General features: G+C 42.8%; 1 protein-coding gene across 1 annotated transcript; it reads right to left on the reverse strand.

Moving 5' to 3' along the window:
• Positions 1-1,298: 1,298 nt before the first annotated feature.
• tsn (translin) lies at positions 1,299-8,452 on the reverse strand. The gene is made up of 6 exons (XM_084084400.1): positions 8,299-8,452; positions 7,422-7,515; positions 7,156-7,252; positions 6,021-6,136; positions 4,432-4,511; positions 1,299-3,019 (listed from the first exon to the last, which is right to left on the reverse strand). The coding sequence occupies exons 1-6, from the start codon at positions 8,362-8,364 to the stop codon at positions 2,789-2,791; spliced, it is 684 nt and encodes a 227-aa protein (XP_083940526.1). The 5' UTR covers positions 8,365-8,452; the 3' UTR covers positions 1,299-2,788.
• Between the last annotated feature and the right edge of the window lie 16,000 nt (positions 8,453-24,452).

Here is a 24,452-nt window from a genome sequence, read left to right on the forward strand (position 1 = left end):
ACCTGCCTGCTACTCTTCCATTGGCACCCTCACTGTTCAACTCTCTCAGCTTCCACAATTTCAACAATCTACTACCACTTCTGTGTCAAAGGATGCCGTTGCAGAAAACTAAAACAAAACAAAAAAAAAACACTTTTCCAAAACAAATGTGTATACTTTTTATTTTCCTTTGCAATTTTAAGACCTAATGTAAAATTTCCCAGTGTAATATATTGTGAATTATATTAAATATTTTAAATGCAGCCTGACTTGTTTCTCTCATTGTTATTGTTATGGAATAACCTGTACAAGCCAGTGGGCATTATTGAGTAAAAATAATCTCATCTCAAATTGTTTACTTCTCTTTGTTACATTCTAATACGCACGTCCCAGTTTGTTAATGGGAAGATGTAAATATGTCACTATCAGGTAGCTAAATCCCTGTCTTGGTGGGAGTTGGTTGATCAGACCAGGGTCAGGTGGGTTACCAGTTACCTGACTGACATCATAGAGACAAATGAAGGGAATTGGAAAAAGCCCATCAACTGGGGATATTTGACCACATGACCGTTTGAGATCGTTATTGTGAAAATTCTGTATCTAGCTGGCATGGCGGTCCAGGCACCTAGGCTCAATGTAGCCTGACAGCGCATTGCGTGTTCGAATTCCGATCCCGACAGCCTTTGCTGCGTTTCACTCCCCATTTCCTATCAGCCAACTGTCCTGTATAAACTTCCATAATTAAAAGTCTATACAGTACAAGGCCCCTCCTATATTGCTGTTTGACTAACTAGGCTAATGTCTGACTAAGAGAGCTGACGAGACTTTTTAAGATAAATGTTTTACATGCAAATAAATATCATGTAAATACTGTAAGTAATAGACACGCATGCCTTACAACTCAACTAGTGCGTTTGCATGGCCACTCGACTGCCCGTTCTGGGAAGCGCATGGCGAGGCACAAAAAGAAAAATGGCCCAGGGGCCTTGATGAGTCTAAATCCATCCATTTGTTAAGTTGCTCTGGATAAGTGTGTCTGCTACATGCCTAAATGCAGAGCTTTGCAAGGCAAAGCTCTGCATTGTTGGTACCTGAGGTGTCAAGTTAAAGGGAAATAGAATAATTCAGTTTTTCAACAATCTAACTGGAACTCACTCAAGGACCCCACGGCCCCCCTCCACAGATCACATACTGTAGCAACACCATAAGAGGACAGTGCATTGCCAATCTGCCTTACCTTTCTAATTAGGCTTCATTACAATAATATCATAAATTACAATAAGTTGAGGGGGGAGGTTAGGTAAGAAACGTACCTGAAATGAAGAACGTAGAAATGTTTATTTTGAAGCACTTTAGAGCAAGTGATCCGAATTAGGATCAAATACAGAAATAAAAATACAAAGTGAAACTGAACTGGAATCATTTGTAAGCAACCACACATGGCACTCATCACTGGAAACAAAAGCACAAATTGGAATTGAGCAAAAATACAGTTTCTCTTGAAAATGCTACTGCTAGTCTACAAGCAAAAACAGTCACGTACATTTCCCAAATAAAGTCATAAGACAGAACACTGCCGTACATGAAAAAGTCAGCTGAATAGCCTTTGATTTATTCAGAACATACTGCTGTCACACTCATGGATTTCCAGAGAAAGCAGCACTCAAACAAAATATAAAAATGGCACAGCTGATGTATTCATTGGCAAGTGTAGGCTACCTGGCCATTGAACAAGGCGTATAACTAGAAACAGCAGTAGCTTTATATCTTGTCCATCCATTGCCAGTTCTTTGGCCCTCTTTCTTCCTGAGGCCTCATTTATAAAACACCAAAGCTTTTGACTTACTGAATTTATCAATATAATCAGGTTTAATCGATTCTGTGTTTTGTTTTTCTGGGGATAGATACAAGTAAGTATCATTGGGGAAAGTAAGGATGTTAAAGACATCTTATGATCATTTTAAATTGTCAAAATCAAACGGGTGCATTTTATAGATGAGGCCCCTGGGGTTCCTATTAATGTCACAAGCATCAAGACAGTGTCTTACAAACCACATATTTGACCTTTGTTGTTGCAAATAAAACACATTACCAAAACAATAAGCTCAACATGACTGGAACAACTCGTCTTTGGTAGCCACCATTTATCTCAACTGAAGTAGTAAACATCAAAACACTAGACAAGGTGTCGACCGTTACAAAATCAATTCAACAATTGCAAAAGTTTAAACCAACAATCAATAAAAATGGTATCAGGTGAACTGAACGATGCTGGGAACAAAGGAACATTTCAAAAAAAAAATAAAAAAAAAGATCATCATATCTGACTGCCTCTCAAAACATTTGCTCTGATGACACCTCCCCAACACCTTTGACAGTCTGTCATCCTATCTAAAGCACTTCTCATGCATGCAGCCAGTCACACACCCACCCACACACTCACTCAAACACTCACACAGTCTGTCCTAGGCTGCTGGGGATCGAGCCCGATTCATACTTGGTCGCACGACGGCGTTGCGGGCCAAAATGACCCGACCTATAAGCTAACAACGCATCGCATCCGCGACGCGTTGGTAGCTTGTAGGTTGGCTATATTCGCTACGCAACGCCATTGTGCGACGCCGCATAAAAGAGCCATCAGGCAGACCCCCTGGTTCTTGCCCTCCAGCTGGAAATGGGGGTGAAGTCTCCAGCCTGCAGCAGCCGTGGAGCGGTCCCAGCCGAGAGTGGAGCTGGCGCACCCCTCCCTGCGCCATCCTCCATCTCCCACAGCTTTTCCTCCTCCAGGGGAGGGGGGGAGGCGGGGGTTCTACTTGTCTCCCCCGGCCTCGGGCTCCTTGGCCAGGCCACGGATGGACAGGTCATACACCACCTCCTCGATCTTCTTCACGTCGTACTTGAGGCCGTCGTAGCGCTTGCGAAGGGGGTCGTTTTTCAGGTTGAGCAGGCGGAAGCCCGAATCCAGCTCGTTGATGAAGTTTGAGATGCGCAGTGGCCTGCCGTAGTCTCCCGCCGTCACACTGTTCACCGCCAGACGTGACTACGAGGAGGAAAACAAAGCCAAAGCTTTGTTGAACTTAAGACGGCAACACTGGACATTTCCTACAGTCTTAACCCATTCAATCCGGGAATGCATCTCTTTCTTTGGCTATTCAAAAATAGCAGATATACAAGCTTGTAGATATGCTATTTTTGAAAAATCTCGAAAATGTGTGGAAAATCTTTGAATATATATTTTTTAATTTGTAAGATATTTTGTTCCAGGGAAACTCCAGACGCAAAGATTTGAGTTACAACTGTTCGCTTTAAAAAAATATATATATTCAAAGATTTACATAAATGATAGAAAAGAAATAGGAGATCTACAAGCTCTGTAGCTTGTATATCTGCTATTTTTGAATAGCCAAAGTATAAAATACTGGTTATAGCTCAAATCTAAAATAACACAGATGAGTTTCCGGATTGAATGGGTTAATTAAATCTGATGAGGTATCATGTGTAACACCACGGCATTAACGGCAGGGAGACTTCAACATACAATGTAATTTCACAGTGGTGTAGCAGGTAGTAGAGTGTGCAATTTTCGTTAATGCGCATTTGGGAAATAAGCCATAATGATTTAAAAAATATATATATATCTCTAACCGATTGGGACTGGCCAAGTTAACGTCCCTTAACAGTCTACTGCTTACCATGGGAAATCTGACTATTGTTGTTAAAACCTGATTTAAGAATCAATTCATACAAACAACAATTAGCTATGTTTTAATAATAATAAAACATATGGATGTGTTTAAAAACGCCATTTACGTGTTGGCGCTTAAATCTCTTCTATTGGCCATGCATAGGGCAATTAAACCAGCAGCCTTACACCATTTCTTGTACTCAGTTTTGCTTGATTAAACAAAGCTGTGTTTAATTGCAAACAAGCAATCAAGGCAGACAGAACTCAAATCTAACACAGTTGTCTACTATTTTGGATGTTTAACTGGACCCTAAACATCCAAAATAGCACACAACTGTGTTCTAGGTGCTAGAGCCTGGACCTACGGATATACATGAGAATCATATGTTAATATTTTTAAAAGCTCAGTTTTTCCCATTCACACTAAGATGCAAGACCAGCATTTAAAAAATGTATCCACTTTGGAGAGTAGTTTTGAAAGGTTCTGTTTTCTTTGGTCGAAAATGCCAGCTTAGTGGATGGATGGAAGGACAAAACATAATGCAAACGTATCTGCACCATGTGTTCTTACTTAAATAACCTTATTTTTCAAATTCATGTCAAGTCACTGACAATTAACACATATCTAAGTCAAATTAAGAAAATTCCTACCACTACGTCCTGCACGGTGAAAAAATATGTCTGATGCCAGAATGTGGGAATGTGGGTAGCACCAATTATTACTGATCATCTACAAATAATACGGTGACTAGAATCCCAGCACTTACCAATTCACTGGCCATGATGAGCACACCTGCCAAGTAGTCCTCAACGTCCAGGTGAAAACCCTTCTCTCGGACCACTTCGACTGAATGGAGGAGAGAGCAGAGGAAGGACAGTTCGAATTAAGAGCCTGACTGAAGCCCGATTTTTGGGTCCGATGTCAATCCCAACTTTGTACTGCAGATTCTGTTCAGCAGGCCACTGAGAAGCTGCAACTTTAAATGTTTTTTTTTTTGCGTTATTCGAAATGCTGCTATATTTTAGTCTGTTCTTAAAACAGACGACAAGTTCTATTGAAGATTTGTTTTATTTATGTATACATTGCACTTTTCTGTACTTGTTTTGTATTCATGTTTTAACTATATTTTGTATTACGTTCTGTGGTTTTAACCACTGTTGTATGTCAGGGAAAGACAACTCCTTATATATTTACTCTGCTACCCAACTGTACTGTACCGTACTGCATTGGATTGCATTGTTCATTAATGAATGCCGGCCCTCTCAAATAAGCAAATAAAGTAAAGAGAGCTGTGCTGCTATAAACTTGGAATGGAACAATAATTAATTATCTTTTCCTTGACATGAAATGATAATCAAACTATGTCATGTTACTGACCAAAAGCCAAACTATTTCCAAAAGTGTCTTTTTAGAATGTTTGGGAGTGCAAATCACTCTCTCTAGTCTCTGCAGCCGAGTTGGGTTGTGAACTCTGTCATCATTACCACAGGGATCGCTCCTTTCAGCTTAACCTACACTACAAAGAGGTTGGAGAACAAGAGACAGTCCTTAAATTCTTGACATCACCACTAGATGGCGCTCAGGCAGCGCTGCCGCCATCTTTGAGTGACGCTAAAAATAATAGGACAGCACAGAATTTGAATCTACACAGACAGAGAATTCCAAGTGGAAAAAAAGAATGCTGTGTTCTGCAACCCGCCATCTTGGTGGGTTGCTCTGCTGATTTGCAATTGTGTTTTTTTATTTTTATGAAATAGAAATTCTGAATTTAATGTAAGACACACATGCCATGCACACTGAAATTCTGAATGAATGTGTTACTAATTTCTGCTCCATTCATCATTTTGATAAATGAGTAAAATAGTTAGTAAGTAATAGTTAAAATAGTAGTTTATATAAAGTATATTTATACCTTTTTTGTTGTTCAACACAGACTAGTTCTGTAGAAGCATTAAATAAATGATAAAAGAATAATATAAAAAATAATAGGACATTTTTTTTACAGTTTTTCTTTGTACAGCACTGAGTTTTTTTTTTTTTTTTCAAGAATACGGAAGCCGATTTCACTCCAACAACAGTGCCCAGCTCTGCCGCTGGGCACTGTTGTTGTCATGGAAGGACCAATTGACTGTTAGCTCTTGGTTTCCAACCTCTCTGCCTAAAGTGTTTGTGTGACTCCTGTCTGGGCATTTAGTGCAGAGGCCCAGGGACACAAACTAACATCTGTTGTTTTCTTTTGTTTAGATTTTTTACAATTTGATAATCAAATTTGGAATATTCGCTGACAGCCCTAGATGGCAGCACGGCCAAGATTCCAAGTGATCATCTGGAACTTTTCCATGAGTTGGTACCTACTGCCAAGTATCTCAGCCACCTCCTCTCGTTTTACCAGGTTCTCACTCTCCAGGTAAACCACAAAGGCTGCCAGGAAGACCAAGCGCTGAAGGACAAACCGCCAGTGTTCATGGAACCTGAATTGAAGTGGGAAAAATGACAAGGGAGGGTGAGAGAGAGAGAGAGAGAGAGAGAGAGAGAGAGAGAGAGACACACAGTTACTTGCATATTGTATGTATATTATTGATAGAAATTATACAAATTCTAAGATTGATAATAATTAGCCTGTTAACCAGCAAGTTTAAATTGTTTGTAAAACATTGTTCCCTATCAGTAGCAGAACTTAGTATGACAGGGCAAAAGGGCTGGTGTTATGATTTTACTATTAATAATATGTTTATTTACAGTATGTCATATTTTTAGTTTACAGTTCCAGTGCTTCCCTGCAGTGTAATAGATTTATTAGAGTGCAAATCATAATTGGTTAACACCTCTCATTTCCAGTGACATGAAAGAAATTATTTTACATGAACGCTGAAATCGAAACAACAAAAAAAGCTGTAAAACTTAATCATGTGCTCTAACTGTTGCAATTTAACACCTCAAGGTATGCTCTGAATGTTTTGGGTCGCTGACACACACAAATAGCTTACATGGTGATTTAGCCCTTGAATGGCTGATATTCCATGATGTACATTGCATGTATTCCATATACAGACATATTTAATACATACAGTAGTATACGTAATGCTCTCATTGAAAGATATTTACATGTGCTTAGTGCTGCTGCTATGTACAGATTGTGCTATGTGGATTAATTTGTATTGACTGAAAACCATGTACAAACAATTAATTGCACACATAGCTCAAAGGAATGACACAAAAAAGCGTATTTCGGTTGTGGTTGTATGACCACAAAAGCGTAGATATTTGACCAAATACATGTTTTATGTAAACATTCACCTTCAAATGGATTCGATACTAGATTACAAGAGCTGACCGCCAGTCACCACCCAATAATGAATGGGTGAGTACACACAGAGTGAGACAAATTAGAATGTCGCAGAGATTATGGCTGTATATGGAATAAACACGCAATGTATATTGGAATATCAGCCATTTTCTGGGCAAATCGTGATTTTAACAGCAGATGTACCTGTAATACTGCTCCACAGGAAATTTTGTTTTGAGGCCTGCAAGGTGTGTCCTGACTGTGCAGAACAATTCCCGAGCCTTTGCACATTTACTGGGAACTAGAGAGAAACAAAAGAAATATGTATTGCAAGCATCAACAGTAAAACAGAGCCAACAATCTCTGGAGTATCAGTATGTAGCACTTGCATCGTCTGTGAGCAGTCATGCAGGGGATAGACAGGGGCCGTGTTTCACACATTATAGAACTGTGCAGACATCACCACTTACTTTCTTTGAAGCCAGAAGGCTGGTGGACACCTTGGAGTAGTGTCAGAATTTCCCTAGCCGCTTGTTCCAAAAGCTGGACCACCTTCCTAATGTCCTATAAGATTGTTCACGTACATAGATAAGTACAAAAAATAAAGTACATGTAATAAACATACAAAATAATAACAAAAATAGGTACTTCATTCGGATCTATCCATCTGCACTTTGATTGAGTGGCTTAGATTAATTAACAAATATGAATATAATATAGACATAAGTATAATGTACAATCTACTGTAATGGTAATATGAACACACATCTTTCATCCATTACCAATACGGTTTGCCATAATATTCGTATATTAGCTAACAACAGTATTTCCTACATTATGGGATGCCTTTATTTAACTTTCAGTAACTGCATTGATTAAACACTAATGCAGTAATTGAAATTAAATTAATTTCAACTTATGTATGCATGTGTTTATGTATAATTACACACACATTATGACATGTGTTGAGAACAACACTGTTGATGCCTTCTCAACACATTCTATAAGGCAGTGGTTCTCAAAGTGGGGTCCACGGACACTCAGGGTCCCTTCAGAGGGTTCCAAATGGACCCATACAGGTCTGTAACTCTGTGAGTGTACAAATGGAACCCATTTGTACACTCACAGAGTTATGGAAGTCCTTGAAACTCTAAAGTTTGAGAACCACTGCTATAATGCATTGTAGGCTAGTGTGTAATCATACATAAACACAGCAGTGTAGCTTAGCTTAGCTTGCTGCTAGCCTAGCTGCTAGCTTGTCAGTTCAGTTGTGTGTGCAGTACAGCTAATAGAAGCTAAGTGCTAACTGCACTGAATTTATGATGATTCATTGCTGTTTGTTCGCACCTCTCGCACATCCTGGTCGGCGCTCAGAAAGCCTTGGATGTAGGTGAACATGTCGGTCACAGACATGATGCTGAGTTCAAATGCCTCTAGAAGACGATGATGACCAAACAAAAGAATGATTCAACGTGCTGCACGCGTCTCCCTCCTCCTTCCTTTGTAAATATTACGTCGCCTAATAATGACGTCATGATTGACACGCGGGGGGGGGGGGGGGGGGGGCGGGGCGGGGGGTGGCTGAAGTGATTCATGTATGTTTTGTAATAATAATCAAAAACTACAAAGTAACTAGTAACTAAAGTTGTCAAATAATTGTAGTGGAGTAAAAAGTACAATATTTGCCTCTGAGATGTAGTGGAGTAGCCTAGAAGAAAGATAAGTGAAAATTGGAAATACTCCTAAAGTAAAAATAATTCAAAATTGTACTTAATACAGTACTTAAGTGAATGTACTTAGTTACTTTACACCACTGAAAATAACACATAATAAGAATAAGAGACATTTGAATACAATTACAAATAAAGAATGGGATTTTTTTGTACAGTAAAAGGCAGCGGCAAACATTAAAGTATTCAACTTTAAACTTTGATGTAAAAAAATTGGCTGTGTATATATCTACTATCTATCACAGGGGTCTTCAACAGGGGGTCCGGGACCCCTAAGGGGTCCTCAGAGTTACTACAGGGGGTCCGCCAAATCTTTGTGTGATATGATTTTTCTTTTTACCTTAACCACTTGAACCCTAGCATCCCTTTTCTGATGAGAACTTTAGCCAAAAATAGCTATTTTTGTATATTTTTCCTGTTATGAGAGACTATCTCTAAAACAGTGCAAGCTACTGTGAGCATACACCTAACTTACCAATAGAGGTCCTGGAACCAAAAATGATTCTATACAGTTGCTCTCTTCCTATATCATCCATCCACCCATCCATCTTCCTGTGGTGGATTTTTTTTTTGTCACATTTTTCACTTAGGTAAAAGTATCAATACTGCAATCTAGAAATAGTATGTTACAAGTAAAAGTCCGCAATTAAAAATGTACTTGAGTAAAAGTGCAAACGTTTTGGTACAAAAATATACTTAAAGTACCAAAAGTAGAAAGTACTCATTATCCCATCTCACAAGTTTTCAAATGTCTAAAATGTATTAAAATCTTTTGATAGCAGATCTACAAGCTCACAATGCGTCGCACGAAACGCATTGTGAGCCTGTAGATCGGCTATTTTCAAATGGCCGTAATGTATATAAGGGCTGAAGTGGGTAATGTATGTTTTTGTAATAATTATCAAAATCTACAAAGTAACTCAAGTTTTCAAATAATTGTAGTGGAGTAAAAGTACAATATTTGCCTCTGGGATGTAGTGGAGTAGAAGTAAAAGTAATGAAAATTGGAAATACTCCAGTAAAGTAAAGATACCTCAAAATTGTAAATGTAATTAGAGGCCAGCCGCCCGTCTGAGAAACATAATTTCGGGACGGTTGTAGGCCTATCTGCCATCTTATTCTTTCGGTCATGACCCACACACACTTCATAACCATAGGCAAGAGTATAGGAAAGAAGATTGACCGGTACACAGCTATTATAAATAAATACATATTGATTATTGCACATAATGAAGATGTACACAGACAGACAGGGCATATAGAAAACGGTATACATGGAACCCAAAAAGGTTATATATTGATTGAAATGCTCTTTTCTTTTCTTTGCAATACTGCAGCTGATCACTATATGCTTGCCTTTAATTGTAGATTGTATTGTTGTATTCAGAATGTTAAAAAAAAACAAAAAACATATACACTGTGTTATACAGTATATGTTGCACCTGCCAAAAGGCCAAACATGTATGCATATAGCTTGTAATAGTTAAAAAAAAACATATTTAATTGTATTTATTTTGAAAGAACCCACAATATGTTTTTTAAAAGAACCTAGTTCCATTTAGAGCTTTAGTTTAGTACAGTAAATGTACACAGCATGTCCGTGCACTCGTTGCTTTAATCAAACTGTGAATCAATTCAAAGTCCCTCAGAGTTACAGTGGTGGTTCCAGAACCCTAGGTTGAGAAACGGTGTCCTAGCTCAGTGTGCTCAAACTTTTCCATGTGAAGGACCCCCAAAATGATATGTATTTGGCCGCGGACCCCCATCTCAAAATATTTCGTTCCAGGGAGCCCCAGACGCAAAGATTTGAGTTACAAATGTTCGCTTAAATATATACATATATATTCAAAGGTTTGCACACATTTTCACGATTTTTCAAAAATAGCAGATCTACAAGATCTTAGCGCTATGAGCTTGTAGATCTGCTATTTTTGAATAGCCAAAGTATAAAAGGTTAAAATTATTGTGATGCTATGTTAACACATTACGCAGGGGGCCCCCTGGAACCCCCTCAAGGACCCCCGGGGGTCCACAGACCCCACTTTGAGAACCAATGTCCTAGCTATAGTTTACATTCCTTGTGGAGGGCTTCGCTGTGACCTTGTGTCCAGTCTGGTGAGGTCTTCTCTCATCTGACCACATTCTTCTCATGGAAGACATGGAACCATGGTTCTCAAAGTGTGGTCCGGGGGCCCCATAGCCGACCTATAAAAGCTCACAACTTGATGCCCACACAACCTGTGCAGACTTGGGGGTCCCTGGCACAACATATTTTCAGATGGCAAGGGGGTCCACGGACAAATACATATTAATTATTGGGGGTCCTTGACATGAAAATGTTTGAGAACATCTGTCTTTTCTGTCTCTTAAGTGTCTTTTTTTTCTGTGTTGTGAATTGTCTTTGCACTCAGAGCTGGTGATTAAACTCTGTCAAATGTGAAATATCTTACGTGGCTCGTTTTACAGTTCAGATTCAATCTCCTCCATCTTAGACGTTGATACGTGCTGACCTGCAGTCCAGTGGTGGCAAAAGTACTCAAATGTTTTACTTAAGTAAAAGTAGCTATACTGCAATGTAGAAGTACTCTGTTACAAGTAAAATTCCGGTATAAAATAATTACTTACTTACTTACTAAAAGTACATCTCTTTTTTAATTATGTTGATAACTGAGTGAACACTGGACTTATTGACCACTTCCACTTGCTCTATTCATTTTGTCCACACGAGGGCGACAAAGACAGTTGAATAAAATACACTGCATCTTTCCACTCAAACAGAGAGCGTCTCCTTTCAAACCCCAATGGTTCTAATCAGCCCCCCGCCCACAGGAGTGGCCCAATTCTCTCACAACTTGCTACAAAAATCCCTCATGAAAAACTATATAATCTCCTACCTTTCATTTTCAACCTTCACATGTGTCTCCTTCTCTAATAATCAAAAAGTGCTATATATTTCATCTCGCAATTTACTTCCGGATGGTTCGTTTTGCACTTTTTTTGCCACATCGGTCACGGGAAAGAAATAAGCGCTGCCGTGGTCTATGGAAACGAGCCCAAAAGTGCACCCAAATAAGACCAAAATCGCTTATACAAACAGTCAGACCTGGCAACGCAGCCTACGCCAATCATGCGTGAGAGATCTACAAGCTATGGGGCAGAGACGCCACCGTATCTTAGCAACAACTACAGCGCTCACTCTCATTGGTCGTGTCACGCTAAGAGCAGTCTCCAGACAATGGCATCGCAGACAGCTTGCTGTTACTGCTGTAGCCATCACAGGCAGTCCCAGCGACGACGGACAGGGCGCTGTGATAGCTGCCATGTCGCTAACGCTAACGTGGTTGTCATGCCTGCAGCGGCTGTGCAATCACTTTGTCAACAATGCACGTTCGTGTGGTGAATGTCAATATTGCTGCTCAGTTAGTCCATAGTAGATGGTGTATGTTTGTGTGTGTCTTCTGGAGAACTATGTAGCTCCACAGCAACTACAGTAACTAACGTAATGGCAGGACCGCCCCGTGCAACGCATGTTAGGCTGCATTATGGTCATGTAGTAATTTCAGATAATTTCGCTCCGATTACAGCAGTGCTTATCAACCCTTTCACGCCCCCCCCCCCCCCCCCCAATAAACGTACTTGATCTGGGGACCCCCCCATTCTGTTTGACTCCGTTCCACAAGTACATATTGTGAAAATAGCCGATCTACAAGCTCAAAACGCCTCACGTTGAGAGGCTTTGTAAGCTTGTAGATCGGCTATTTTCTACATGACTGCCTCTTTCTTACATTCTTTGACAATGTGGCCCATGTTTTCATAGTATAGTTTGTTGACTACTTTTGTTGCAGAAATGCTCATTTCCTTTACTTTCCTTTTTTTATTGTCTCCGCCAGGCCGAAAGGCATGGCGCAAGACTATGTTTCACCCCCTGTCCGTCCGTCTGTGATAGCTAATCTCTCACATCGTTGACTTGATCCCAGCAAAATAACAGCCCGATGAGTCAGTGAGAGCTGGATAAACGAGGTAAAATGTGTCAAAAGGAGTCTGTACGGCTGTCGATAAATGAACACATGACGTCGGTGGGAGAGGAGATATTGTGTCTTTTGGACAAACAGCAGCGTCGTGCTGATGTTTGTTGTGTGAAGCAGCTTAATGTCAGAGTGTTTGTGTTGGAGCGCCTCAGTGCGGCTGCAGAGTTCATGTGCAACCTCTTCCAGAGAGAGACAGAGACACTAGAAACTCTGCTGGGGAAAAAAAACACTGCTGGGCATTGACTTTCATATGGACATTGATCTACACACTGCAGGTATATCTGCTACACACACAACATCAAACTACACACTGCAGGTATGATGCAGCGTTTGCATTACAGCCAGCATGCCAGCGTAGTTCCCATATGGTTTCAAGGTGGGCTAAACCATATGGACCCCATGTCAGCAATGTCAGCGGCATCCACTTCAGTCCCAACTGCGATGCCCATGCAGGCTATAAGTAGCTTCTACCTGGCCCTTAGGTTGGCCCCAACTACCCATGTTTATGTGGGACCAAGGCGGGTCCTACCTGGGTTTGCCCATGCAGGCTTTAACTGGGTTCTACCTGGGCCCTAGGTGTACCCTAACCAACCACAGTGCAGTGCCCATCGCTCCAATTGTTGTGACGTCAGGGCTCTCAATAGTGCACATTGGTGGAGGAGGAGGGGCCGCAGGGCGACCGCACACATCGCTGAACCAATGGTAGCCCACGGATGTTTCCTCTGGGGATTTACAATCTGCCCCTCTATGCCACATATCATCCGCACTACAGGGTCTTCACTGACCGAGCCACGGCCCCACTGACCCTCATGACGCTACGCCACTTATATGAGTTGCCAAGTGGCCGCGGGCGCTACGTGGCCGTGGCCGCGGGCTAGACGCTCGCCCCCGCGTAGCGGGGGCGAGCTTCTAGTTAGTTCAATGGATTTAGATTAATGTTATGTTTCAAACCCATGCAGTCAGTCAGTCAGTCAGTCAGTCAGTCAGTCAGTTCAACAGCTCACTGTGTAGAGCAGGGGTCTTCAACGTTTTCAGGCCAAGGACCGCCTTGTCCCTGCTGCAGGGACCCCTTACTCTATATTGTATGAAATTGTGTTTCAGATTATAGTTTTTCTTAAGTCTGCTCTTTTTTCCCTTTTTCCCGACACCTATAGCCTCTTTGCCGAAAATAGCTGATCTACAAGCTCTCAGCGCCTCGCAGCGCGAGGCGTTGAGAGCTTGTAGATCAGCTATTTTCGGCTAATGTTCCCCTCAGAAAAGGAATTCTAGGGTTTAAGTGGTTAATGTAAAAAAACTAAATCCTATCACACAAAGATTTGGCGGACCCCCTATAGTAGCTCTGAGGACCCCCTAGGGGTCCCGGACCCCTGTTGAAGACCCCTGGTGTAGAGACACACTGTATGATCCAAAGGTCCTTGGTTCAAATCCTACAAATAGCTGATCTACATTTTGAAGAATCTTACAATTTCTTAATACTTTTCAGTTTTAAACACATTTATAGGAAGCAACACAAACACATTTATAGGAAAACAATACATTACAAATTCCACTTAAGCCCCATTTCAAATATAATGAACATAGTAGATCTAGATATAGTGACAATAGCTCATCTACAAGCTCACAACATGCCGCATTTAGACGTGCTGTGAGCTTGTAGATTAGCTTAGTTTTAGTTTTTTTCTGGCATTTTTCCCCGATTTATATGAATCAGATTTGGATCACATTCCTAAGTGGTTGAAATGAGATTCTAATGAGATTTCTGAACACTCGTACACTGAAGCTTGATTCATACTTTGTCAGTACAACGGTGTTGCTTAGAAAATAGCAGATCTACAAGCATCAGCTTTTACGCGCATGTACTTTTGTTTGGTTAAATTTCACATCCACAGACAAACATTTCCATACTCCTTCGTTGCATCTTTTGCTGGACAATATATAGAGGATGAAATGCATAATGTATTGAATAATATAAAGGTTACGTCAAATTTGTATTTGATGCAACCTCCATTTTTCAATTGATTGCTATAGCACCACCCTTTGGGCAATGGTTGTGCGCTTCGTGTCTTTGCCATTTCACATATATCCTCTACCATATTGCAGAGTTTTGTAAAAACTGACTGCATTGTTGGCATATGGAAAAACGGTGGAAGAGTAAAACAGAGAAACAAGAGGGGACCTTGGCCCCCAAATGAAGACTAGATACAGTACCATAGCACTAAGTGCTTGGCCCCCTAATGAAGACTAGATACAGTAACTTGCCAAGTGTTTCCAAGTTGCCAAGATCAAAACATTTTTAGATGGGGGTCCACGGCCAAATACATATCTAAAAATGTTTTCTAAAGCCTAACAGTGTGTTGCTATATCATTGGTGCTCCAACTTTTCCATGTCAAGGACCCCCAAAATGATATGCATTTGGCCGCGGACCCCCATCTCAAAATATGTTGTTCCAGGGACCCCCAGAAGCACGGATCGGTTAAATATGTTCGCTTTAAAACATACATAGGCCTGTTTCTATGTTCTTGACAGTCAGTGTGCCATACCAACATTACATTCAATAATTACACCATATCAAAATGAAAATATTTCCAACATTTGACTTACTCTTTTTTTCCCTTAAAATCGGTTTAATGCTTACTTTATGCTCTGTTCTACGATGGTATCGTGGGCTGAAAAAAGCAGATCTACAAGCCCACAAAGATTTTAACAGCTTACATTGTATAAACTAGTGCCATATTGCGTCATCTCTTTTTTAATATGTTGATAACTGAGTGAACACTGGATTTATTGACCACTACAACTTGCTCTATTCATTTTGTCCACACGAGGGCGACAAAGAGTGTTGAATAAAATACACTGCATTAGTTCAATGGATTTAGATCAATGGTATGTTTCAAACCCAGTCAGTCAGTCAGTCAGTCAGTCAGTCAGTGTTGCCTGGTTTCAGACGAATCTGCCATTGCAAAAATAAATGATCTACGCAGTGATATTAGTCTGGCCACGCCAGGCTGAGTGAGTGAGTCTGTTAGTTAGTTAGTAAGTTAGTTAGTTAGTGAATTAGTCAGTTAGTCAGTATGATTGTTAGTTAGTTAGTCAGTATGTTTATTAGTTAGTTAGTAAGTCTGTTTGTTAGTTAGTAAATTAGTTAGTTAGTCAATATGTTAGTACGTTTGTCAGTTTGTCAGTTAGTTAGTTTGTTTTGGGAACAACATTAGTACCTCTAAAGCAGTGTTTCCAAAACTTGGGTTTGGGACAGTGGTGTGTTCTAAGTTTTTTCGGAGGGTATACGATACGATGCACGTGGTCGTGGGTATACACTTGCACGTTTTCAATGAAATGGTTATTAGACTGTATGCGCTTTCCCCCAAAAAAATCTGGACTGTATACGGCATATACAGCGTGTAACGGTAGAACACACAACTGGTTTGGGACCCCTAGATGATTAGCTTAATGGGCAACATTGTTTACTCACTCAGTAAACAAACCAACATACAGTATAAGCGTATACAGGGTATCTGCACATTTATAATGTTACAATTTAATGACAAAAGTAGTTCAGAGGTGATTATTTTGGGGGGTACCTGTAAATTACTACACTTATAAATACACTTTTAACCTAAATGTAACCATCAGGACACCTCAAGGACTTGAACCCCGTCCTAGTGAACCAGGAGTGCCATACGAGTGTCTTTTACCTCTTTGACTCATTTACAGGCAGTGGTGGAAACATCACTCAATTTCTTTACTTAAGTAAAAGTATCAACACTGCAATGTAGAAGTACTCTGTTGCAAGTAAAAGTCCGGAATTCAAAATGTACTAAAGTACCAAAAGTAGAAAGTACTCATTATGCAGAATCCCAAACTTTTCAAATGTATAAAATGCGTAAAAATCTTTTGAAAATAGCAGATCTACAAGCTCACAATGTCCATATAAATGATATCACAATATACTAAAGGTCATTTGTACAACGTTTATCCGATGTACGGCACTCAGCTTTTGGAAGCAGAGTTTAAATCAGTGGTTCTTGGACTTTTTCGTGCCAAGGACCCCCAAATTGATACATATATATATATATATATATATTTGGCCACTGATCCCCCCCCCCCCCCCCCCCCCATCTGAAAATTAAAATGACACAAATTCTTTCCCGGTTTTAATGGGTTAAATGGCCTGTCTTGGTTTAAAGCCCACTCACCACGACAAGGTGCAGGCCGAGAGTGGGGCACCCCCACCCCCCCTCTCTGTGGGGGGGGGGTGGGTGTTTGGGGGTTGGGGGTGGGGGGGGGGTGCAAATCAACAATTGGGACAGGACAAAAACTCTGGCAAGACAAAATGAAACATATTACCAACAGAAGTACACATGTGTCACATAGATTACCAACTGCAAACAGACGTACACGGACATTTCCGGCCGCTAATTCGAAGGCATGACAATTACCAATTTTTTTTAAAATGCAGCCGAATACATTCTTCAAAAAGGATAATCATAACAGATTTACACAAACAACCTTTAGGACACATGGATAGGACACTTCGACATACGGGATTGATGGATGGATAGGACACTTCGATCAACGGGATGGATGGATGGATAGGACACTTCGACCGACGGGATGGATGGATGGATAGGACACTTCGACGATCCTCCACTCTGTGTCAGGAAATGTATTCCTACTGCTGTAGATCTGCCATGCTGCATTATCATGCATAGTACATAATTACCTCAGTTATCAAACTGCAAGATTTTTGATTTAAGAAAACATTTGAATTCAGATCATAGTTTTACTGCAAAACATGGTGTTTTTCTGTGAAATGTTTTGAAAGGGAATCCCACAGCCTTCAGGTCTATGTCAACTTGCGCACTTCTTGAAGTGCGCATGGTACTTTATTTCCCTGTGTTTAACTTAAGGCAGAATTGCAGTCTTATGTGGTTGCTGTGCATCTGCCTCCAGGCACCACTTTATGTCGGGGGGGGGGGGGGGGTGAATTTGCACTAACATTTAAATGAAAAATAAATATGAACCATTAAACCGTTGGTATTATCTGGTTACAAATGTCTTAACAGTTACCGGTTAAACGGTTAACCATGAACATTTGGTTATTTTCTTTTGTTTTCATAGGCCTGTGGCCCCCGACCTCAATTCATTTAACAATTTTGGCCCCCTGTCTAATCTAGTTGAATGCCCCTGGTCTAGTATGTAGAGGCGTCTTCAGCACCTGGTCCAATCTGGGTCAAGAAAGAAAGAAAAATGCTCATTAGATTGTTCATAAAATAATATGATCATAAGTACCACATTCTGATTTTGGATTGTATAGTTACCTTGCCATGATGTAACTCCAAATGTGGGCGAGCAATCAAAAATAGTTGCTCCATTGGGTAGAAATTTTTCATTCAAAATGTGCATCTCGTTGTTGATCAAGATCACCATGTTGATGAAATACATCAACATGGTGATCTTGATCTTGTTCTTCTTCGGGCAAGAAATTAAACTTTTAAATGAAAAACGTAGATTGTCTTGATTAAAATGTAGCAGCGTCATGTGATTAGTGTGAACGGAACGAAATGACCAGGTCCAGGGCCTGGATTTACAGAGGCTTATGTCTAAAAATATATTGAATGCAAATTCTCTCTCTCTCACACACACACACACACACACACACACACACACACAAAATAACAGCCACAACACTACCAACATAGTCACACTACAACCTGAAAGAAACGTGTTAGGGTTAGGGTTACACTACCAACATAGTCGTACTACACCCTGAAAAAAACTACCTTCTAGATTCAACCTGAAAACAATAAATACATATACAATTGTCGATTCCACAACCTCAAAAAAAAAGCAGCAGAGCAACATCTTTAACCACATCAGCACACATACGACTCAATCAGCATCCAACATGCATACGCCACAAGCACCATCCAACAGACTGCAGCATGAAGCAACTGCAGCATCCAGCAAAGGAAAAGGAAACATTAGTTCCTAAAATTAGGTCCTACTATGAGGTGTCTTCAGAGGAAACCCCCGCCGGGCCGATGTCTTTGGCGGAGACCACCAGTGGAGACCACCGTACGGCGACAGAAATCTGATCGCTCAGCAATCGAGCCACAGTGGAGGTTCACCAAAGACCAGGGTCAACCGCACGGAGGAATCCCCCCCCAGGCAGACGAATCCATGGATAGAGAGAGATCTCTAAGGGCATCCTCGGGTTGAGCCTTCCAGCGGCATCTCCCGCCATCTCCTTGAGAACCTCAGTCTTCTGGGCACTGTGAGAGAGAGAGAGAGAGAGAGAGAGAGAGAGAGAGACAGAAAGAAAGAAAGAAAGAAAGAAGTTTGCTTTAAAAAATATTATATTCAAAGATTTTCACAAATATTCATGATTTTTCTAAAATAGCAGATCTACAAGCTCATAGTGCGGCACTCGGTGCCGTGCTATGAGCTTGTATATCTGCTATTTTTGAATAGCCAAAGTATAGGATAGGACACTTCGACCGACGGGATGGATGGATGGATAGGACACTTCGACCGACGGGATGGATGGATAGGACACTTCGACCGACGGGATGGATGGATGGATAGGACACTTCGACCAACGGGATGGATGGATGGATAGGACACTTAGACAGACGGGATGGATGGATGGATAGGACACTTCGACAGACGGGATGGATGGGACACTTCGACCGACGGGGTGGATTGATAGGACACTTCATCAGACGGGATGGATGGATGGATAGGACACTTCGACAGATGGGATGGATGGATTGATAGGACACTTCGACAGACGGATGGATGGATAGGACACTTCGACAGACGGGATGGATGGATAGGACACTTCGACCGACAGGGTGGATGGATGGATAGGACACTTCGACAGACGGGATGGATGAATGGATAGGAAACTTCGACCGACGGGACGGATGGATAGGACACTTCGACAGACAGGATGGATGGATGGATAGGATACTTACATAGACGGGGTGGATGGATGGATAAGACACTTCGACCGACGGGATGAATGGATGGATAGGACACTTCGACAGACGGGATGGATGGATGGATAGGACACTCACATAGACGGGGTGGATGGATGGATAGGACACTTCGACCGACGGGATGGATGGATGGATAGGACACTTCGACCGACGGGATGGATGGATGCATAGATGGATAGGACACTTCGACAGACGGGATGGATGGATGGATAGGACACTTCGACAGACGGGATGGATGGATAGGACACTTCGACCGACGGGATGGATGGATGGATAGATGGATAGGACACTTCGACAGACGGGATGGATGAATAGGATACTTTGACCGACGGGATGGATGGATGGATAGGACACTTCGACCGACGGGATGGATGGATGGATAGGACACTTCGACCAACGGGATGGATGGATGGATAGGACACTTTGACAGACGGGATGGATGGATGGATAGGACACTTCGACAGACGGGATGGATGGGACACTTCGACCGACGGGGTGGATTGATAGGACACTTCATCAGACGGGATGGATGGATGGATAGGACACTTCGACAGATAGGACACTTCAGATAGGACACCACAGATAGGACACTTCGACAGACGGGGTGGATGGATGGATAGGACACTTCGACAGACGGGATGGATGAACAGACGTAAACAGATATTATATATTACATTATAAACAGAAGTAATAAGATATTACATATGTTACAATATATAACAAACAAAAATAATTATTACACATATTAAAATATATTACAAACACAAGTGAGACTCAGGCTTCTTCTTCTTTCGTTTATCATCATTAGATGTCCAGCTCAATGTCGTGCAGCCACGCCCTCATCTCGGGTCAAACATCAAAGAGGCCGGCCTCCGATGGTGGTCTGTACAGGACACAGAGGTGATTATTTGATCGGCAGGGTTCTGGATACAGGGCTGCAGGCTCTGGATACAAAGTTATGGTTACAGGGTTCTGGATACGGGGCTGCAGAGGACGCTGCAGAGACCAATCAGTCATCATTCCCACAAACTGGTAGTTCCTCATCATTGCTGACAGACGGGATGGATGGATGGATAGGAAAATTCGACAGACGGGATGGATGGATAGGACACTTCGACAGACGGGGTGGATGGATGGATAAGACACTTCGACAGACGGGATGGATGGATGGATAGGACACTTCGACCGACGGGATGGATGGATAGGACACTTACATAGACGGGGTGGATGGATGGATAGGAAACTTCGACCGACGGGATGGATGGATAGACACTTACATAGACGGGGTGGATGGATGGATAGGACACTTCGACCGAAGGGATTGATGGATGGATAGGACACTTCGACAAAACGGGATGGATGGATGGATAGGACACTTCGACAGACGGGATGGATGGATGGATAGGACACTTCGACAGACGGGATGGATGGATAGGACACTTCGACCGACGGGAAGGATGGATAGGACACTTCGACAGACGGGATGGATGGATAGGACACTTCGACCGACGGGATGGATGGATGGATAGGACACTTCGACCGACGGGATGGATGGATAGGACACTTCGACCGACGGGATGGAGGGATGGATAGGACACTTCGACCAACGGGATGGATGGATGGATAGGACACTTCGACAGACGGGATGGATGGATGGATAGGACACTTCGACAGACGGGATGGATGGGACACTTCGACGGACGGGGTGGATTGATAGGACACTTCATCAGACGGGATGGATGGATGATAGGACACTTCGACAGATGGGATGGATGGATTGATAGGACACTTCGACAGACGGATGGATAGATAGGGCACTTCGACAGACGGGATGGATGGATAGGAAACTTCGACCGACGGGACGGATGGATAGGACACTTCGACATACAGGATGGATGGATGGATAGGATACTTACATAGACGGGGTGGATGGATGGATAAGACACTTCGACCAACGGGATGAATGGATGGATAGGACACTTCGACAGACGGGATGGATGGATAGGAAACTTCGACAGACGGGATGGATGGATGGATAGGACACTTACATAGACGGGGTGGATTGATGGATAGGACACTTCGACCGACGGGATGGATGGATGGATAGGACACTTCGACCGACGGGATGGATGGATAAGACACTTCGACAGACGGGATGGATGGATGGATAAGACACTTCGACAGACGGGATGGATAGGACACTTCGACCGACGGGATGGATGGATGGATAGATGGATAGGACACTTCGACCGACGGGATGGATGGATGGATAGATGGATAGGACACTTCGACAGACGGGATGGATGGATAGGACACTTCGACCGACGGGATGGATGGATGAACAGGACACTTCGACCGACGGGATGGATGGATGGATATGACACTTCGACCAACGGGATGGATGGATGGATAGGACACTTCGACAGACGGGATGGATGGATGGATAGGACACTTCGACAGACGGGATGGATGGGACACTTCGACCGACGGGGTGGATTGATAGGACACTTCATCAGACGAGATGGATGGATGGATAGGACACTTCTACAGACGGGATGGATGGATGGATAGGACACTTCGACAGACGGATGGATGGATAGGACACTTCGACAGACTGGATGGATGGATAGGACACTTCGACAGACGGGATGGATGGATAGGACACTTCGATAGACAGGATGGATGGATGGATAGGACACTTCGACAGACGGGATGGATGGATAGATAGGACACTTCGACCAACGGGATGGATGGATGGATAGGACACTTCGACAGACGGGATGGATGGATGGATAGGACACTTCGACAGACGGGATGGATGGATAGGACACTTCGGCCGACGGGATGGATGGATGGATGGATAGATGGATAGGACACTTCGACAGACGGGATGGATGGATAGGACACTTCGACCGACGGGATGGATGGATGGATAGGACACTTCGACCGACGGGATGGATGGATGGATTGGACACTTCGACCAACGGGATGGATGGATGGATAGGACACTTCGACAGACGGGATGGATGGATGGATAGGACACTTCGACAGACGGGATGGATGGGACAATTCGACCGACGGGGTGGATTGATAGGACACTTCATCAGACGGGATGGATGGATGGATAGGACACTTCGACAGACGGGATGGATGGATAGGATACTTCGACCGACGGGATGGATGGATGGATAGATGGATAGCACACTTCGACAGACGGGATGGATGGATAGGACACTTCGACCGACGGGATGGATGGATGGATAGGACACTTCGACCGACGGGATGGATGGATGGATAGGACACTTCGACCAACGGGATGGATGGATGGATAGGACACTTTGACAGACGGGATGGATGGATGGATAGGACACTTCGACAGACGGGATGGATGGATGGATAGGACACTTCATCAGCCGGAATGGATGGATGGATAGGAAACTTCGACAGACGGGATGGATGGATGGATAGGACACTTCGACAGACGGATGGATGGATAGGACACTTCGACAGACTGGATGGATGGATAGGACACTTCGACAGACGGGATGGATGGATAGGACACTTCGACAGACAGGATGGATGGATGGATAGGACACTTCGACAGACGGGATGGATGGATGGATAGGACACTTCGACTAACGGGATGGATGGTTAGGACACTTCGGCCGACGGGATGGATGGATGGATAGATGGATAGGACACTTCGACAGACGGGATGGATGGATAGGACACTTCGACCGACGGGATGGATGGATGGATAGGACACTTCGACCGACGGGATGGATGGATGGATTGGACACTTCGACCAACGGGATGGATGGATGGATAGGACACTTCGACAGACGGGATGGATGGATGGATAGGACACTTCGACAGACGGGATGGATGGGACAATTCGACCGACGGGGTGGATTGATAGGACACTTCATCAGACGGGATGGATGGATGGATAGGACACTTCGACAGACGGGATGGATGGATAGGACACTTCGACAGACGGATGGATAGGACACTTCGACAGACTGGATGGATGGATAGGACACTTCGACAGACGGGATGGATAGGACATTTCGACAGACGGGATGGATAGGACACTTCGACAGACGGGATGGATGGATAGGACACTTCGACAGACGGGATGGATGGATGGATAGGACACTTCCACAGACTGAGTTGGATGGATGGATAGGACACTTCGACAGACGGGATGGATGGATAGGACACTTCGACAGACGGGATGGATGGATGGATAGGACACTTCGACAGACGGGGTGGATGGATGGATAGGACACTTCGATAGACGGGATGGTTGAACAGACCTAAACAGATATTATATATTAAATTATAAACAGAAGTAATAAGATATTACATATATTACAATATATAATAAACGAAAATAATGATTACACATATTCAAATATATTACAAACACAAGTGAGACTCAGGCTTCTTCTTCTTTCGTTTATCATCATTAGATGTCCAGCTCAATGTCGTGCAGCCACGCCCTTATCTCGGGTCAAACATCAAAGAGGCCGGCCTCCGGTGGTGGTCTGTACAGGAAACAGAGGTGATTATGTGATCGGCAGATCGGCAGGGTTCTGGATACAGGGCTGCAGGCTCTGGATACAAAGTTATGGATAAAGGGTTCTGGATACGGGACTGCAGAGGACGCTGCAGAGACCAATCAGTCATCATTCCCACAAACTGGTAGTTCCTCATCATTGCTGACAGACGGGATGGA

Source organism: Gymnoscopelus microlampas (assembly GCF_963454915.1).
Source record: "Gymnoscopelus microlampas genome assembly, chromosome: 17".
In the NCBI taxonomy this organism is placed as follows: Eukaryota; Metazoa; Chordata; class Actinopteri; order Myctophiformes; family Myctophidae; genus Gymnoscopelus; species Gymnoscopelus microlampas.

Coding starts and splice junctions, on each gene's coding strand:
- tsn (XM_084084400.1), bottom strand. CDS start 8,364: ATGTCTGTGACCGACATGTTCACCTACATCCAAGGCTTTCTGAGCGCC. Junction 7,253..7,421: donor GCCTTCTGGCTTCAAAGAAA/GTAAGTGGTGAT, acceptor GTTTCTCTCTAG/TTCCCAGTAAATGTGCAAAG. Junction 3,020..4,431: donor TCATCATGGCCAGTGAATTG/GTAAGTGCTGGG, acceptor TCCTCCTCGTAG/TCACGTCTGGCGGTGAACAG.